Source organism: Passer domesticus, chromosome 3 (assembly GCF_036417665.1).
Source record: "Passer domesticus isolate bPasDom1 chromosome 3, bPasDom1.hap1, whole genome shotgun sequence".
NCBI classification, from domain to species: Eukaryota; Metazoa; Chordata; class Aves; order Passeriformes; family Passeridae; genus Passer; species Passer domesticus.
In genome coordinates, this window is record NC_087476.1 from 74,207,248 (window position 1) to 74,223,979 (window position 16,732).

The 16,732-nt window shown below is 35.6% G+C and overlaps 1 protein-coding gene across 26 annotated transcripts in view; it reads right to left on the bottom strand.

Annotated features, from left to right (window-relative positions):
* AFDN (afadin, adherens junction formation factor) overlaps window positions 1–16,732 on the bottom strand; it is a 116,072-nt gene that overhangs the window by 35,409 nt on the left and 63,931 nt on the right. For 18 of the 26 annotated variants that reach the window (XM_064414011.1, XM_064413999.1, XM_064414006.1 and 15 more), the window contains 8 exons: window positions 14,715–14,735; window positions 13,827–13,972; window positions 11,474–11,568; window positions 9,319–9,584; window positions 8,698–8,841; window positions 7,365–7,563; window positions 6,990–7,093; window positions 5,460–5,546 (listed from right to left, as the gene is read on the bottom strand). In XM_064414011.1, the coding sequence (XP_064270081.1) occupies window positions 5,460–5,546; window positions 6,990–7,093; window positions 7,365–7,563; window positions 8,698–8,841; window positions 9,319–9,584; window positions 11,474–11,568; window positions 13,827–13,972; window positions 14,715–14,735 (1,062 nt within the window). The remainder of the gene's footprint in view (window positions 1–5,459; window positions 5,547–6,989; window positions 7,094–7,364; window positions 7,564–8,697; window positions 8,842–9,318; window positions 9,585–11,473; window positions 11,569–13,826; window positions 13,973–14,714; window positions 14,736–16,732) is intronic. The other 8 variants (XM_064414014.1, XM_064414000.1, XM_064414009.1 and 5 more) reach the window with 1 other exon arrangement.

Here is a 16,732-nt window from a genome sequence, read left to right on the forward strand (position 1 = left end):
ATAATTTTCAATTTTGGGGAAAAAATAATAAATGAACGTTTAGACCTATTCCTTCTACATGGATCTCCTACAAGATATTTGTAGAAAAAAACCTTCATAAAAATTTTACTCTGAAATTGATATTCCTGTAGTCTCAAACCCTCCTCAACACCTTGAACTGACTGCTAAATACAAAATGACAAACAGTGGTTTAGAAATTAAAGCAAATTAGAATGATTTAACTTATCCTTAAGAACAAACAAGGTTGCCAAATAATGCAAATTATTTATGGGTAAGATGTTACAAATTGTTTTTAGAACAGTAAGATTTTTATTGACTGCTGAACTGTCATACTCATGTTTTAAATGCTTCTATTAAAAAAGAACCACCTTATCACCTCTCATACTATTTCGGTAAGCACTACTTAGTCTGACTACCTAGAAAAAAAATCCTAGAAAAAATCCTAGAATATACACTCTAATTTATGTGCCAGTGGGGCCATATACATATGTATTTTAAGGTCCTTGTATATATTTTAGGGTAACATTTTCTGTTGATACGACTAAAAGATGACTGAACAAGAAGCAGAAGTGTGCCATACTTTAAAGAACTAAATCACAAGAAACTAATGAGGATAACCAGCGTGCAAAGACTGATCAACAAAGCTTGCTCTATCATTCCTGTGGGACATGGGAATCCTTTCTTTTGTACAGTAGGAATCTAAACAGAATTTAAATGCCTCTCCTCTGGGAACGTGTTCAATAAGACACCCTAACTGCAACAAATTTGAATGTTCTGATCTTTTCAGAAGGATCTAGAGAGTATTAAAAATCTTACACTGCTTGGGACACTGATTTTAATTATTCTACTAAGATTTTATAAGAGGAAAACAGACTTTTAGAGGAACCTGGATTAAAGCCAACTAATATGACAAGTAAACAGATCACAGGTCATGCTATTCATGCTCTGGCACAGTAAAACAGTAGTTATCACACCTGAAACTTTAAATATTAATAGTCACTTCCACAAATTTCAGAAGTACATATGAAGTAGAAGGTAAAAAATTAGTTTTTTCTTTCTAGATTTTAGAAAGTTAGCTACTAACATCTGACTATATTTAACTGCATGCTGTATTACATAGTTGCTACATGAACAAATAACTACTGGCAGGTTTAAACAGGCAAGAGAGCAGGAAAAAGTACAGGGATAGTAAAACTTCAGAGAAAAACAGTCCCAACAGAAACCTGAACGGACTTACCATGGATTCTGTTCTTCCAACAACAGAAAACCACATTTTGATCTCCGGGACTACAGATCCTTGAAAGAAAAAAAACAATTCTCCACTTCTCTTCCAGCCCTCAACAGCAACCACCAGCTCTAGTCTGCTGGATTTTCCAAGATACCCATCAAGATAACTCAGAGCTCGATGCTATGACACAGTGTAGCATTTATCAACACCAACTATAACCAATACAATGTTCAGACTCTTACATAATCAGTTATGCTGTTCTGACTTCCATTTACTTTAGAGGCTTTATTAAACCCTGAAAACAGCTAGAAAAAACAAAAAGGAAGCCCTTTTGTACTAAAGACAAAAAAATCTCCAAATTAAACAGGAAGTAATGTGCTGGCCAACAGATGGCTAAGAAGTCACATGTGAAAGCCCCCAAAAAAGTGATATATTTTTAAAGTAAACTGCATGCACACGCAGCTTCCAAATCATCTGGATTTCATAAAAACTTAACCACAATGTGGTTGGGAGTCTGGCAGCTTTTAACATCAAAACATCTTTCAGAGTTACAGCAACTAAAGTCTGCACACAACCTCAAAAAGCAACACTGTTCCCTATGCCCGACCACTCCTACCAACTACATTTCCATATTCCATTACAAAAGCTATTGCTAATAAAGTTACAGAGTACTACTGTAAGAAAACATGCAATATCTACCAAAGGGCAGAACAAGAAGTTATTATTTTGAATCACATATGAAGCTATACTCCTTAATTTTAAATAAAAATAAAAATTGGTTTAAAGCATTCAGTTTGAGAATTGCTGTTAGGTATTTTCCAAATTTATAAAAAAATAAAACAAAACCCAAACAAGCACAACACTGTTTACAATGCTCTGGAAGATAACATCTGTTTCATAAGTAAACTTGTTTTCTCTCCTATGTTTGCATATAGCATATGCACTTACTACATGTTTGCTCAGAGGGGCTGTCCTGCCTCAGACAACACCAAAGTGAGGTGAATTAGGTGATGCACTGAATTTCTGCTCTCTCTAGCACTCCTGTCAGGCCTTTCAAAATTCTAATTAAATAAAATATGAGCAGTTGTGATTAGAAAGTGAAAGAAGTAATGCACTCAAACATTTTACCTGTCTCTAGGAGGGAAGAGGATGGAAGACAGGGTTCCCCAGGGACCTGACACTTCCATATACTCCTTGAGTCACCTCTTTAGGTTTTGTTTTGGTTTTAATTACATTAATGTATACATGTTTGCAATCACTTAGTATCCCAAGGTAATACTTCTATCATAAGAATAAGCAGGTGCACAGCATTTCAATGCAAGTTGCATTCCTTCTCTGCTTGTACAACCTTTGCTTCAACTTCAATCCTTGTTTTTTGATTGCAGAAGAGAAGGTGTATCACTTGATAATTATAAATATTTGGTGTAATGGTATTACATAAGGTATGATTTCTAATTTTGTCATTAGAAACTCTTAATTGGTACAGGCTTTAAGCCAATAAAACCTCAAAACTAATAAAAATTCAATCATTAGATTACAAAAATTTCAGATGTTTCCTCAGATATGAACAGAGATTTACTAGGAAAGCACACATTTTTTTTGCAGTGGGTAGAAGGAAGAAAAACAGTCCATTGATATTATTTTTCTTTATGATCTCTTGAGAATCTGCTCACTTTGTCCACCTCTATAATATCATCAAGCTGCATGTTAACAAACTCAATCCAAAGCCCGTGACAAGTATGAGAAGCCCCGTAACAAGAAAGGCAGGTCAGCACTGACATGCAAAGGTATTCACGCATGTTACTGAAAGCAAATATTTTGTCACATCACAGGAAAAGAACTGTTTTCCTAACAAAAACTAAACAGATTCAGGGTTGTCCTACACTGGTTGGAGCAGGGCCTGTTGACCAGCTGCATTTTCTACTGCTACAGCTCTTTCGAAGCACTGTAGAAACCAACAGTTCATTAAACACAACTGGGTCAGCAATCAAACTGGGCTCCTGTGCAGAGCAGCAGCAACTAGGTATTTCTGAAAGTATGAGCTTTCATTTCTACAACTTTATGAGCACCTAATAGCCAATCTCTTACTATTAGAAAGTTTAGAAAAATCCGAATCTACTCTCATAATTGCCTCTCCCTCTCATTTCAGGCATTCCATCCAGTTAATGTTTAGAAAATTTTACAAATAGTCTATCAGACTTCCTCCTGCATTTTTGAAGTTAAAAATGAAAATTTTAACTTTTATGCTGCTAAAAGATATACTATTTGAGACATGTAGAAAAATATGCTAGTAAATATCAGCAATCTAAGGAATAGAAAGAAAAAAATGCACCAACCCTTGCTAGCTTCTCAGCCACACTCACTCAATTCTCTAAGCTGTTCTGCTCTGACGAGATTGAGAAAATTAATGCTAGTGTATTCTTTGTATTCTTCTTTACTCTTTTTTTTAATGAAGCCTATTACAGGAAAAACACACTGATAATTACTCACAGTAAGCAACTTTGAACCTCTTGAAAATAATCCTACTTAACTACTACAGCAACTTGTTTCAAACAATGCATACGATCATTTCTATACAATGACCATTCTGATTACTTCATATTAAGCAGAAGTTTCTATTGTACAAACACCAAAACAAAAACAATCTGTTTCTTGCTTATTTCAGAGCAAGATTTAAAACATGACTGTTTTTATATCAGAATTCCAATATTAGGACAGCACACAGCAGTAAGATAAAATATGACTGCCTGAACCAATGTTTCTGCAACTGTGCAGATGAAAACTCTTCCTTCTGTGACTGATCAGGTATTACTTTACTGATGTCAGAAATCACAAAATGTTTTAAATAACTTGTAAAAAACTTTCAGATCAAGCTTATGCACTGACCAGTAGCACTCTTACATACTGCTAATGGAAGCTATATGTCAGTTGTTAAATCAACATCTAGAAGCCAACCAGTTTGATGAAACAGGAAACTTTTCCCTCTGTAATATGCTGCTTCACTCTAGATGAGAAATTACATTTAAGAGTAAAGTGAAAAAAAATTACTTCCATGGCACATTTTGAACCATTCAACAGAAATGCAGATGGCAGTAAGAAGTCTGATACATATTTAATCCAGTGTCAAGAACAAGTATTCTCAAATTATTAACACATTCCACTAAAATCAGAGCAGAAAATTGACTTACATTTCCCAGATCCTGAACTGCTTCCTCAATAATTGCTGATTGTTTAGAACTATACACCTGACACCAGGTACTCCTTTACAGATGTCAGAAATAATTCTTAAAAGCTGATACCATGCAAGATTACCATTTCAAGAACAGACTATGAAATGAGTGCAGGTTGTAAAAAAAAACCAAAAAACCAAACAGTGCTGTTTAGAAACAACTGACTGTGTGAGGTAACTTAAAACAATCATGTTTTCAGCTCATGCACTGGGTGCCAAGGAGTACCACAGTATTCTGAAGTTTCACATACTACACAGTGAAGAAACATGAGGAAAGACTTGCTCCATCTATTGTATACCACCTAATCACAACACAGACTTTTCAGTATCACTGTTGCATAATTTATAACAAGTTTTAAACTCAAAAGATTAAATCTTTTCATATTTCATTTAGTTAATAAAGCAAAACCAACCAACTAGTGGAGTCTTCCATCTGGTGGCTGGAGCTGAATGTGCATTTTATACATGACTACGTAGTGCTACTAGCTACACACCACCCTAGCTACAGCATACACCCACAATTTTGGCTATTACACTGTAGGTCTTCACTGTAAAGAAACAAAACTGAACCCGTTCTTGCACCTCTGTGCAAAAGAAAAGGTGTTGTCTTCATGGCAGAAAGTACTCCAACTTTAATGTATACATTTGAATTGTTTTACTTATTCATCAATTAACACACATTCTTTGTGTCTATTTCTTTACTTCCAGAAGTGCTAAATACACCTGTTTATTAATTCAGTTTAATAACTGCTAACTTTTGGCTCTGAAAAAACTGAATAAACCTGTAGCAGAGGTTCGAATTGAAGTGTCGTAATAACTACATCCATATTATGTTTTCCCTTGTATTGTCCATCTGTATATTTTATAGAAACATTTCCCAATCTGAATAAAAGCATGATCAACACAATGTTCACAAACAACTTAAGTGAAACAGACTTTTTCCATTAACATTTGCCACAGCAGGCTTTTTTCAGTAAGACTTAAATAAACTGACTTCCATACCTTGGCAGCAACGATGCTCAGTCCCATTCCATTTTGTTTTTTTAGTGTTACAGTGATAATTTCAGGTTCTTTTCTCAGAGGCTGAGCCTATCAAATAGCAAAGGGGAAAGAAGAAAAAATTCCCAAGTTCATATTCACTGCCAGGCTAGGAAAGTAACTAAGCAAAATAGTTCATTACAAACAAAACTACTTTGTTACAGCAGCAGGTCTCACATTCTAAATAATATACATGGTATCTATTTTACAGGTAGAATAGCTAATATTTAATTAACATGGATTCATATTAAGTACTACACCCGTGTTATACTACACCACTGAAACTTGAGGTCTACTCATTGTTCCTCCTTCTTTAATTCAGTGAAATAATTATTAATGAATTACAAATCAAAATGTAACCAGTCTATAAAATTGTAGTAACTTTTAATGAAAACTGAAGTTCAGACTCCATAGGCCCCTATTACAAAGGTGAGGGTAATCTACAGAGAGATCAATTTGTAGTGCTGCGTCTAGAAGATGATATTATCTTCACAGAATTATTAAGAAGCCAATTAATTTCAAAGGCAGAATTAAACCTTTGAAATCAAGTTCCAAAAAATTTCACTTCTGAATACTCTTGAATACAGCCGGAGTCCACAAACATGCTCAGTCTCTTTTTTTTTTTAATGTATCTTTCAACATCGCCAGTTCCTCAACTCAAAAAGTTGTCATCACAATCTTCATTAGCTGAAGAATGCCAGTTGGAGCACATTAGCTTGTATTCACACTGAAACAGAACTGTAAGTTCCACAAGACCCATTACAAGCAAAAATATAAGCCAAGAAGACTAATTTTAAAAAATAGTACTTTCTGATTGAGTTCAAGTATTAGAAATGCAAGTAGTTTTTAAGCTGAAAACAGTAATTAAAACATGATGCTATTTCTGTTTAGTTGCTCTAAAAAATATTTCACATAAAGCCACCATCTTTCCAAAACCAAGCTGTTCTGTAACTTTGATAATCAAACAGACAAGCAGAAAAAAGCCACCACAAAACAAACAAACCCTTACAACAGAAAACAAAACACCCTTACCTTGCACTGAAGTAAGACCCTTTTTAGTAAGTATGATATAAAGGAAAATTAAAGATGTTTTGGTTTTTTTTCAGGAAAAAGCACCAGACTAGAACTTAATATTAAATATTTGGTTGGTAACTGCCAATTTGTAAATAAAAGCAGCTTGCAGTTCCGTAAGTTATAGATCCACATCCATATATATTATTGCTCGTCTTTAGAAAAAATTTCTTCACTGTTTATTCTCAAACTGGGGGAATATGATAAAGTTTACTTATGTGAAAATTATAATCATGCTACAGCCTAGAAAAACAGTGACTTTAAAAAAATCTCCAAACAGCTCCTTAAATGCAATACTTCACTAATGAACTGTATGTTTAAAAATGAAGGCTATTCTTCCTAATAAGGACTAAAACTGATCACATAAAACTCAATGCCTTGCCAAGACTGCAATCAGTCATCATTCACTGAATCAATACTTACGAGCTCAGCATTCTCGTGGGACAGGTGACTTTCATAATCTGCACCTTCAAAATATATTGTCCATGTGCCTGGTGACCGTGGATGAGGTGTTAGTCTACAAAAACCTAAAGGAAAAAGTAACATCAATATAGTCATGGTATTTTCTCAAGGGATTAATTAAAATAAAATAGTATTCATCTTTTTATGTTCATTAGCATGTCAAATCTCATATCTCAGATGCCATTATAGGCTTTGCTACTACCTACAAAATCCTATAGTTCTATAGTTGCTGCTTCTCAGAAGCATAATTAAAAAACACTGCAAACTCATAGAAAACTCCAGGGCCACAAAATATTGCTTTTATGCACCAGATTCAGAACTAACAAAAGAACTAACCTCTTTGACAGAGTGGATCTAAAAATTCTTGCAAACCACTTGGAACATTTCTGACAACATCACAGGAATAACCATCTTCTGGTAAGAGAAAAGGTAGCTGTAAGTCAGGATCCTCTTCCAGCTGAACTTCTCGGCCATCGCTGCGAGCAAGTTCATCTGCAGTATTTTCTGCAACAGTTACTACATTCTCTATCAATTCCTGGACAGAAGGCAGAAAAACATTGTTACTACAAAATGATAATTTTATTAAGTTAAAAAGCCTTACATTAAGAAGATGCTAAGATTGCAAGAAAAATCAACTTCTTCAGCTCTGCTATTTACAGTCAGTACATGGCAGTGCTTTATTTTATGAAATCCCATAGATAATTGTATTAGCAAATGAGAAAGAAGCTCTTATTTTTACTTCAATATTTTCCAAACCTGCAGTGCATGTTTTTAATTACTATTATTATTAGTAGTAGTAGTAATGATGATGATAATAATAAAAACCCCAGCAACTATGGAATTCTACCTATGTGTAAACAGGTTAAATAGGTTATATTCTTCAGCAAAAGACTTTTTAGTTTGGCAGCCAATACATAAAAACATCTCCAAGCTACATGTCCTTCCTCCCATTTTCCCAACACCACGCGAGCTGTTGTATTTGTGCTTCTGACTTAATAAACAAATGTATCCAAAGTTAATAAAAGATGGACTCTGTAGACAATGCACTCAGCTATATAAATATTAGACTACCTCTGCCTTTTTTTTTTGAGATCAGTGAACTATCCGAGTTTACCAAAGAGTGTTTTTTACAATTCTGCAATAACACATCTGTCTTTTGAATTTCGCCATGAATAAAATTTAGAGTAGTCAGTCATCTTAAATATCAAGAAAAAAAGACATATACATATATACACATATAAATTCCAGGTACAAATATGTTAATCAAAGGACAACCTGTCTGCTGCTTGTATGAAGGAATTTAAGATCCCTCAATTTAAGATCCTACATGTCAGAAAGCGTAGTGTTTCTGATGTTTTCCTTTGATTTCCACAAAGTAGCACACTTTGTACCTTCTGGTTATGCAGAACCAGATTTTAGAGGCGCTCAGTTCTCTCTTATGGCACCTTTCTGTATTTCATTACAAATGGTGTAAGATGCAGTGACACCTCTCTGAATATGTTCAACATGGAATGGTACTGTCCTTTCCAACTCAGCGTAAGAGATTCTTGTTAACACCCTGCTTGAGTCAGTGAAGTACATCCACCAAAGGTAAGATAGCTACTCACAGCCAATGTTTTTTTATCTCCAGTATGTTAAAACTGGACAATGAGTGATAGAAGAGACTTACTGTTGGGATGAGTGGTTCATCTGGAGCACAGTGATAATTCTGCAACAAGGCTTGCAGCTGCAGAGAATTCAGCTTAAAGCAAGTACTGTTAATATTTGGAACATCTGCATGTGAGTATTTGTCCATGGTAAGCAATGTGGTTGCCTACAGGGGAGAAAAAAGTCCCAGATGACAAATTCAAACCAGAATAAAACTTTAAGCTTTGTGTCTAAATGTTCTTTAGATCCGGGAAAAGAGAAAGCAAGACAGATTTGTAACAGAAGCAACATCAATAGACCCCTTCCAAACAAACACTAAATAAAGATGAATTAATACTAAATCTGTCATAAATTAAGCATATCAATTTTCAGTTGCTCTTCCCGTCTCTGTTCAGTATAGTTACAGTTCAGTCTTATAAATGGAGATTTAACAGCCATGTTCACTATTAATTTCACTTGTAACTTAAACATTTACAATACTGAAAACATGTTTTGTGTCTTTACCTCAATGCTACCTCAGCATTCCAGGACTTACTCACTCGAGCTATACTTGTCCACATGCTATTTTCTAGGAACACAGCACAAGAAATATTGTCTTTGAATATACAAATATGTAAAAAGTGTTAATCACAAATACACTCACCTGTACTATTCTGCTCAGGTGGCAATCAGCAGCCAATTCTAAACCTTGTTTTTCTGCCCAGGCTTCAATGTGGCCAAGCTGCTGGCGCATGATAGCTCCCCAGTAATGCGAACATAACCCTGAATCTGGGGCTGTAACTAATCTGTTAAAAAGCCACATGTTGATAAAATGAAAGAGCTGGGAGAAGAGCTGTATGGTCAGAGCAGCATTTACTCTACATCGTCGCAACAGGGACATGGCTCCAGTCAAGGTGTGCAGCACATCATCTACAGAGATAAAAGAATAAGTCACCCATATTCACAAATTGCAGAGGACACCTGGTTTAGGCAGTAACACAAAGACACTCAAGTCAGGCTGGTGAATGCTATGAAGAACCTACATGTATTTAATTACATAGTCTTTCAGAAATACACTTACTGGTCCATAATTTTAAAGATAGAGGAACATTAAAATGCTAAGTGGAATGTAACCCCTGAAATGAAAATAAATTCTTGGGGAAAATATTTATCATATAAGTAAATAACTGGCTATACTCAACTTTTAAATCACATTCTCACTTCAGTAAACTGATCTTTCTATTAGTTTTTATAACAAGTTCATATTCTGTTCTTCTATGCAACCTTTATATTCTACTGTTTCAAATGCATATTTCAATTATTTCATAGCTTCTTCTAAGTATCAAATTGTACTCAGAAATTTCAGCTGAAGTTATTTGCATTGTATGATGCAGTAAAACTATAGAATGCACCTTCTTTTCATACAACAGATTTTTAAAACACTTCAAAATCCCACTTTCCAATTACTCCATTGCAATATTATCTAACAAGCAACAGGGACTTCTATTAGCATCACCAGGAGCAAACATCCTCATATGCTTCCCAGTGGAAGCAACACATTTATCTCCAGGTCTTCTTTAAAGCAATACTTTTAATTGGAAATCTCTTTTGAAGAAACCATTAGTTTTTTTTAGAATTGAAACTCAGGATTGTGTCTGAAAAAAATACCTGTATAAGAAATCTATAATGCGGCTCAAAAACAACTGAAATAAGAACAGCATCTGCTTTTATTCCAGTATCAGTTTGCTACATTTTCTGGGTTGGTGTCCCCAGAAATACTCTAACAGTACAAGGCACTACAAACATAGCAGTGCCTAGCCAGTCTTCCTTAAAGGCTCAATGCAGGAGAAAAAGCAAGAACAGAAAGCTTAATACCTAAAGTACCAGATAGTATCTATGAAATTTTCCTAGTTCAACAGAATGCTCTGTTTAATTGTTCTGCAGATCACTTTTCCTTCAATTATCGAGGCATTAGAAGTCTGAGCACAGTCACCGAGCCAGGATTACAGACACAGGGTGATACACATTGAGCAGGGTGCTCTGGTGGCAAGCATCATGTTTTAAGTATCACAGCAGCAGGGAACCCTGGCAGGAATCTACATGGCCAGTCAGCCTGACCTTAGGTGGGGCTGGGACACCCCATTGTCACTCCCAAGAGCTGGGAGGCTCTTGATTAGCTTCTCCCATGACATCTCTACAGTAATGGGAGGAAACTGCCAAGGTGAGGACTAGATAAACTGGTGGCAACACATGGTTGGACAATAGGACTTGGTGGATTTGTGGATACAATGTCCAGTTGGCAATCACAGATTAGTGGCTTATCTCATTATCTGAGCAATGTGATGGAGCATATTCTCAGCAAGTTCACAGATTATACCACGAGGAGGCAAAATACTGATATGCTAAAGAGCAGCAGCATTTTTCAGAAGGGCCTCATTAGGCTGGAGAAATGGCCTGACAGGGATTTCATGAAGGTCTAAGTAAACTGCACGTGGGACAGAGTAAATCTGTGCAACAGCACAAGACAGGTGCCACCTGAACAGAAAACAACCCTGATGAAAATTATGGAGAGATCCTAGCATGCATCAAGTTGAATGTGATTGAACAGGATGTCATTGCTTGAAAGGTATCCAGTTGCACACTTAGCTCTTGAGTCAGCAGCAGTGCAGGTAGCAGAAAGGAGAGAGGGAAGCAATCCTTCCTATGCATTTAGCATTGTGAGACTGCATCTGGAGCACAGCATCCAGTTTCAGAATCCCTGGTACAAGGAGGATACAGGTTTAAGGGACCAAAATTCAGCAGAGATCAAGTAGTCTAACCTATTTTAGGTCTCTGAGGATTATTTTCCTCTGGATCATCAAGGAATGCTGGCATGTAGTTATTAAGCTCTGACTGCAGACAATGAACCAGGTACCTGGAAGGGAATAACGAAAAAAGTGAATTTTAAATCCTCTATGTGTTCATTACAAAGGTTCTAAAGAGAAGAGTTCTGTCAAATTATAAGACTCCTGAAATTTCTGTGCTATGAATGTGATTATAGGAAACCCAATAATACTTTTTAAAAGGCCTGAGAGACCAATTTTCCCATAAATTTCCTAGAAACACTGCACAAACAATTAGGTTGTCCAGGAACAAGCAATATTTACATGCAGTATTGCTACTACACTGGTGAGAGACAGTTGTATGCTACACGAAGAGATGCTGTCAGGCCAGTCTTGGGTTTCGTAAGTTTGAAAAAAATAATTTCTTCTAAATAGAAATAGATTTTTTCTTTCTTTTAAAATCTAGCAAGAGTAGTACTTAAAAAAAATTTCATGTTGTGACCAAATACACAAAATCCTGAAATGACCCTAAGGCTTTGTGTGAGAAATTTTTTGATTCTTTTAGTTCTCTTTAACTACCTTTAACTACCCCAAAATAAAAATCTGTTTTAGTATCCTTTCTCTTCAAATAATTAAACATTCTCTTTAACGCTGTTTTTGCTAATTTATATTTTCTGTTAAGAACTGAACTAAAATGATTCAGATTGTAAACATATGTATACAAGAAAATATTTCATGGCTTTCTAAAACTCCCCCTTCATTTCACTGAAAACATTTTTAATGAAATACAATTGCTAGACATTAAATCCATGGCAATTTCAACCAGTCCTGGAGTAACTCATTACCATCAAGTGACATTTTCACAGCACTTCTTTCTGTTCATGCTTCAGTTGTGCTTTTTTATTTACATTCTAAGTCCATATTCCAGGGGTCTCCAGAAGTTTAATACATGTATTTGCAATGTGCCATGTTACACTATACTTACGGAAAATCCACACAACTAAAATGCAATAATATTTTTGCATATAGACAGCTCATAATGTGGAGAGATAAATACTGCACCATTCCTTCCTGGACACAGCAATATTCTGTCTTTGATGACTACCTGGCCAATTAAAGTAGCAGGAAATTATTTTAAGACTGTAATTCAAGACACTGAATGTGGGAAAAGGTACAGCTTCATTTACAACTGGTGATTTACAGATGCTATAAAAATTGAAAGACTTTGTCAAAATAGCTACTTGCTATACACTACCTGCCCAAAATTTACTGACCAGAAAAAAAAAGGAATTTGCGGGAACCCGTACAAAGGGGTCTGGTGCTCCCCTGAAACCTTTTGAAAGCTGAGAAAGCAATGACAAGGTTTCACAAACTACACATATTGTTCTTCTGAGAAACACAGCCCCTTCAAAGCTAAACTGTTCAGCCATGGCTAGCTCTCCCAGTCTCATCACAGCATAAAAAGAGCACACAATACCATATTTCATATTACAGAAAAATGAAAATACTGTATTTAAAACAGTCATCTTACAAGTGGGAGTAGGCTGGGTTTAAGTCACCCAAGGTGAACTGGGATGTCTCTAAACATCAGTTTCTGATTGGCAAATTTGCCGTGAAATACTTGTTCAGTAGTGGCTTGGGGAGAAGGAAAAAATCTGCATGTGAACAAAAATGAAGCCTTTCTTTTAGACTAATGCTGTGCTCAGCCAATATTGTTATCTTTATTTAAGGACATTTTTCTCTGAAGGTTTCCCTTCCCATTTGGTTATTTCATTCAATTTTTCCTTTAATCAGTATTGTAATTGCCTGAGCTGGCAAGTATACCTTCATTTTTACTGCAAACCAAAACCTGTCCCTCCTTTTTTAAGAAAAATCTGTGCAAAAAAAACCACTGTGAAAATTGCTATTTATGAGAATTATGAAAGTAGATTATATTCAGAAGGCCTTAAAGAGCATAAGATTCATTACTTTAAAGACCCAGAAATATTTAAGCCTATGTATTTACATCCTAACAGCAAAACTAAACTTTCCTCACAATTTCACATTAAATTAAGATAAAGTAATCAACACAAACTAAATTTCCCTAAAGTTATCATTGGTAGCATTAACAATCACAAGATCATCTAACAGACAAAATTCATGCACAACTCAGTGATCCATATTCATAACACAGGGCATCTATCTAAAGAAGTAAGTCTAGGCCATTCTTATAAGTTTTCCTCTCAGGTATTTAACAATACTCAAAAGATATTATTGCAATATCTAAAATTTGGCAGAAATGTGAAGTTGTTCTATAAATCCCAGAAATGAAAAGAAAATGGTAATTGAAACAGAAGTTTGATAGCCTTACTTGAATGCCATTTGAACCAAGTGTGCCAAAACATCTTGTGCATCCACAGTAATTCGGCTAAGATCTCTGTCTTGCTTTATGAAATTGAGTAGCTCAGACGCATTTGCCATCCAAAAGGCAAGGGCCCCAGCAATATTCTTCTGTTTCTGTAAGTGGCAAAAAGCAAGAAATAATACAGGAAAATAATTTTCTGATAAAGCACGGCAGCTTAAAAAGGCTTCAAAAGATAGACCAGTACCTCTTCCCATTTCACCAAACATCTCTCAGATACCAGATATTTGCAAAATGTTTGTACGTAATACCGCAATTGCTGTAACTACTACGTTCAATTTTAACATGTTCACTCAACACATGAAATGCTAATAAATTGCCAATAGCCACATCAATGAAAGCCACAGTGTAAACCTCAAATTACACAGTGCTAAGAGCTTAACAGATGCAGTATCTGGTAATCTGTGCACTTTTAAGCGCATATTCACTACTGCCCACTGCCACACTGATACTGCGCTCACTGGCTTTGATACCACGTGATTCAGTATCAAGTACTGATCTATCTCAGCATCTCCCGACCACAAATGCCAGGCCAGGCAACCTCAGATGAAATCCAAAGAATAGGAACCACAAACAACAAAAAAAGAAAACAAAGGGAAGAAAAAGAACTTTGGTCATTTCATATCCACATTGAAGTGCGTTAAGCAGAAATTATGGAATGCCGTAGAAGTTGCAAAGTCAAAAAAGGATTTTAGTACTGCATGTTCCAGTTGCTGAATGAGTGTTATGAACTGTTCAAGTCCAGCTGTTTGAGTATTGTATTTTGATATGGAAGCAGCATGAGAAACTGAGCTAAGCCAACATAGCTAGGATCAGTTCCCAGCAAATATATCCTACCTGATCAACCTGGTCTACCTCCTGGAGAAAAACAGACGAAGAAAATCAAACAGAATAGAAGAAAGAAATTTGTGAACAATCATGAAAGCTTTAGAAATCAAACACTAAATATGAAGGTACAACACATGGTCACAGTTATACACAGATGCATTAATCAGTAGCTACAGTGCAACTGAGCTCCTTCTAAAAAATTAATTATTTTAATAGGATCAGTAGCACAACAGCTATGAACTTGAAGTGCCTACATGTTACAATTAATTCAAGGAATTAATGCCTTATTTGCTATCCCAGACTGGTTATTCCATGCTCAGTGTCCCAGAGAAACCTTGCAGAAATTTTTGCAGGCAATGGGGTAACCAGCCATCCAAACAACAGATCCTGGGAGCCATTTGCCCACACTACTGCAATAGACACAATATGCAAACACACACAAAGAGGGAACAGAAACCCCGCATCCAAAACAAAAAAACCCAACGAAACAACAACATTCAAAAGCAAACAAAACACACAGAACACCTAGGACAGATTTAATACATGACTTTTCAATTAAAGAACAAAAAGATTGTTTGAAACAACAGAAGAGCCAAATGAAATACCATAATAAGTTTCTTAAATGTTGGTAAATATATAGCTACACTGAGTTAAAAGAAAAAAAAGAACCCACTAGATGTTAGTCTGATTATTTAGAACTGAGCTCTTAATTATTTTTTGCTTTCTGTTCAGATCACTCTCCCCCACCTGCAACACAGTGAGCTTAGATGCAAATATTTGAGGTGTTACTATTTTAATTTTAGTCAGAGCTCAAAACACCAAATTGCTGCTTTTTTATTTCCTCTCCCCTTCCAACAAAGCATTCTTAACTGACTGAAGATGTGTTGGCACAGAACAAAAGGAAATGCTCCTTCTACAAACAAATGCTAAAATTTAAAAAGAATGAAAAATGCCACAGAATGATTTGGGAAAAAAAAAGATACAAAAAAGAGCTTTTTAATATTAACTAAATTTCTAGTCCTGCTTTTTTATTGAAAGTACTGAGCCTTATAATAGATCTCTCCTATTTTATACTTATCTCATACAAAGTCATCTATAATATTTCGATATATGAAGTCACAAATTTAATTTGTTAGCAAACCTTCTTGAGTAACTTCACAAAGAGACTTAATAGCTTTCTGATTCCAGGCAGGCAAAATTAAGATCTCAGGCATTAATTTACTGCACAGTACAGCACAGGAGTTTGTGTACCTTCTCACTCCTGTTTCGGGTGCCTCTCTCTGCATCTCATTTGTTTTTTGTGTCTCTCACACTATCAGATCCCCTTCAGTGCAAGAACACTTTACACTTGAGACACACAAAAAAGCTATTGTGATACAACTTATTAGATGGCAATTTAACTGTGACAGCCATAAATGCAAACACTTATGTTACACCTTAGATGAAGTAATTTGACTTAGTTACGTTTGTACTGTTTCTGCTCCACTAAGGCAGGTCAAAGCTAAAGACATTTTACTGGTCCCTAGAATCAATGTATTTCTTTGCCTTCAGCCCATTAACTGTGAAATTCACTCAAGTTTCTCTTTTGTCCCACATCTATTTTTCCCCCCTTTCCTCTGGCTCTTTTCACCATGACATTTGAATGAACCTCCTCCAATTTTTATGCAATCTCTGACTACTTTCAGTTAATTTCATGCAACTAGGCAACATCTTTCACAAACCACAAAAACTGCTTCCTTGCTGATGTGTTTGGAGATTAGATTTCAGCTGAAGTTATAAGGCTGTAGAAATGGCCTTTCACAAAGGACATTTTTTTTTAATCTGCTTTCTCACTGTACCTGCCTCTGTCACTACAAGTCTTTTTAGGTCCATTATAACTGATATACATTAGTTCTATAAACTGACTTTCTTTGATTCAGACCTGTAACTTCCAGTTTATATTTGAAGCCTACTTCTCTCTGCTTACTCTCCATTCTAGCTGCTGAATTGCTTACATGCAGGCTCTTGCCAGTTCTCCCCTACAATCA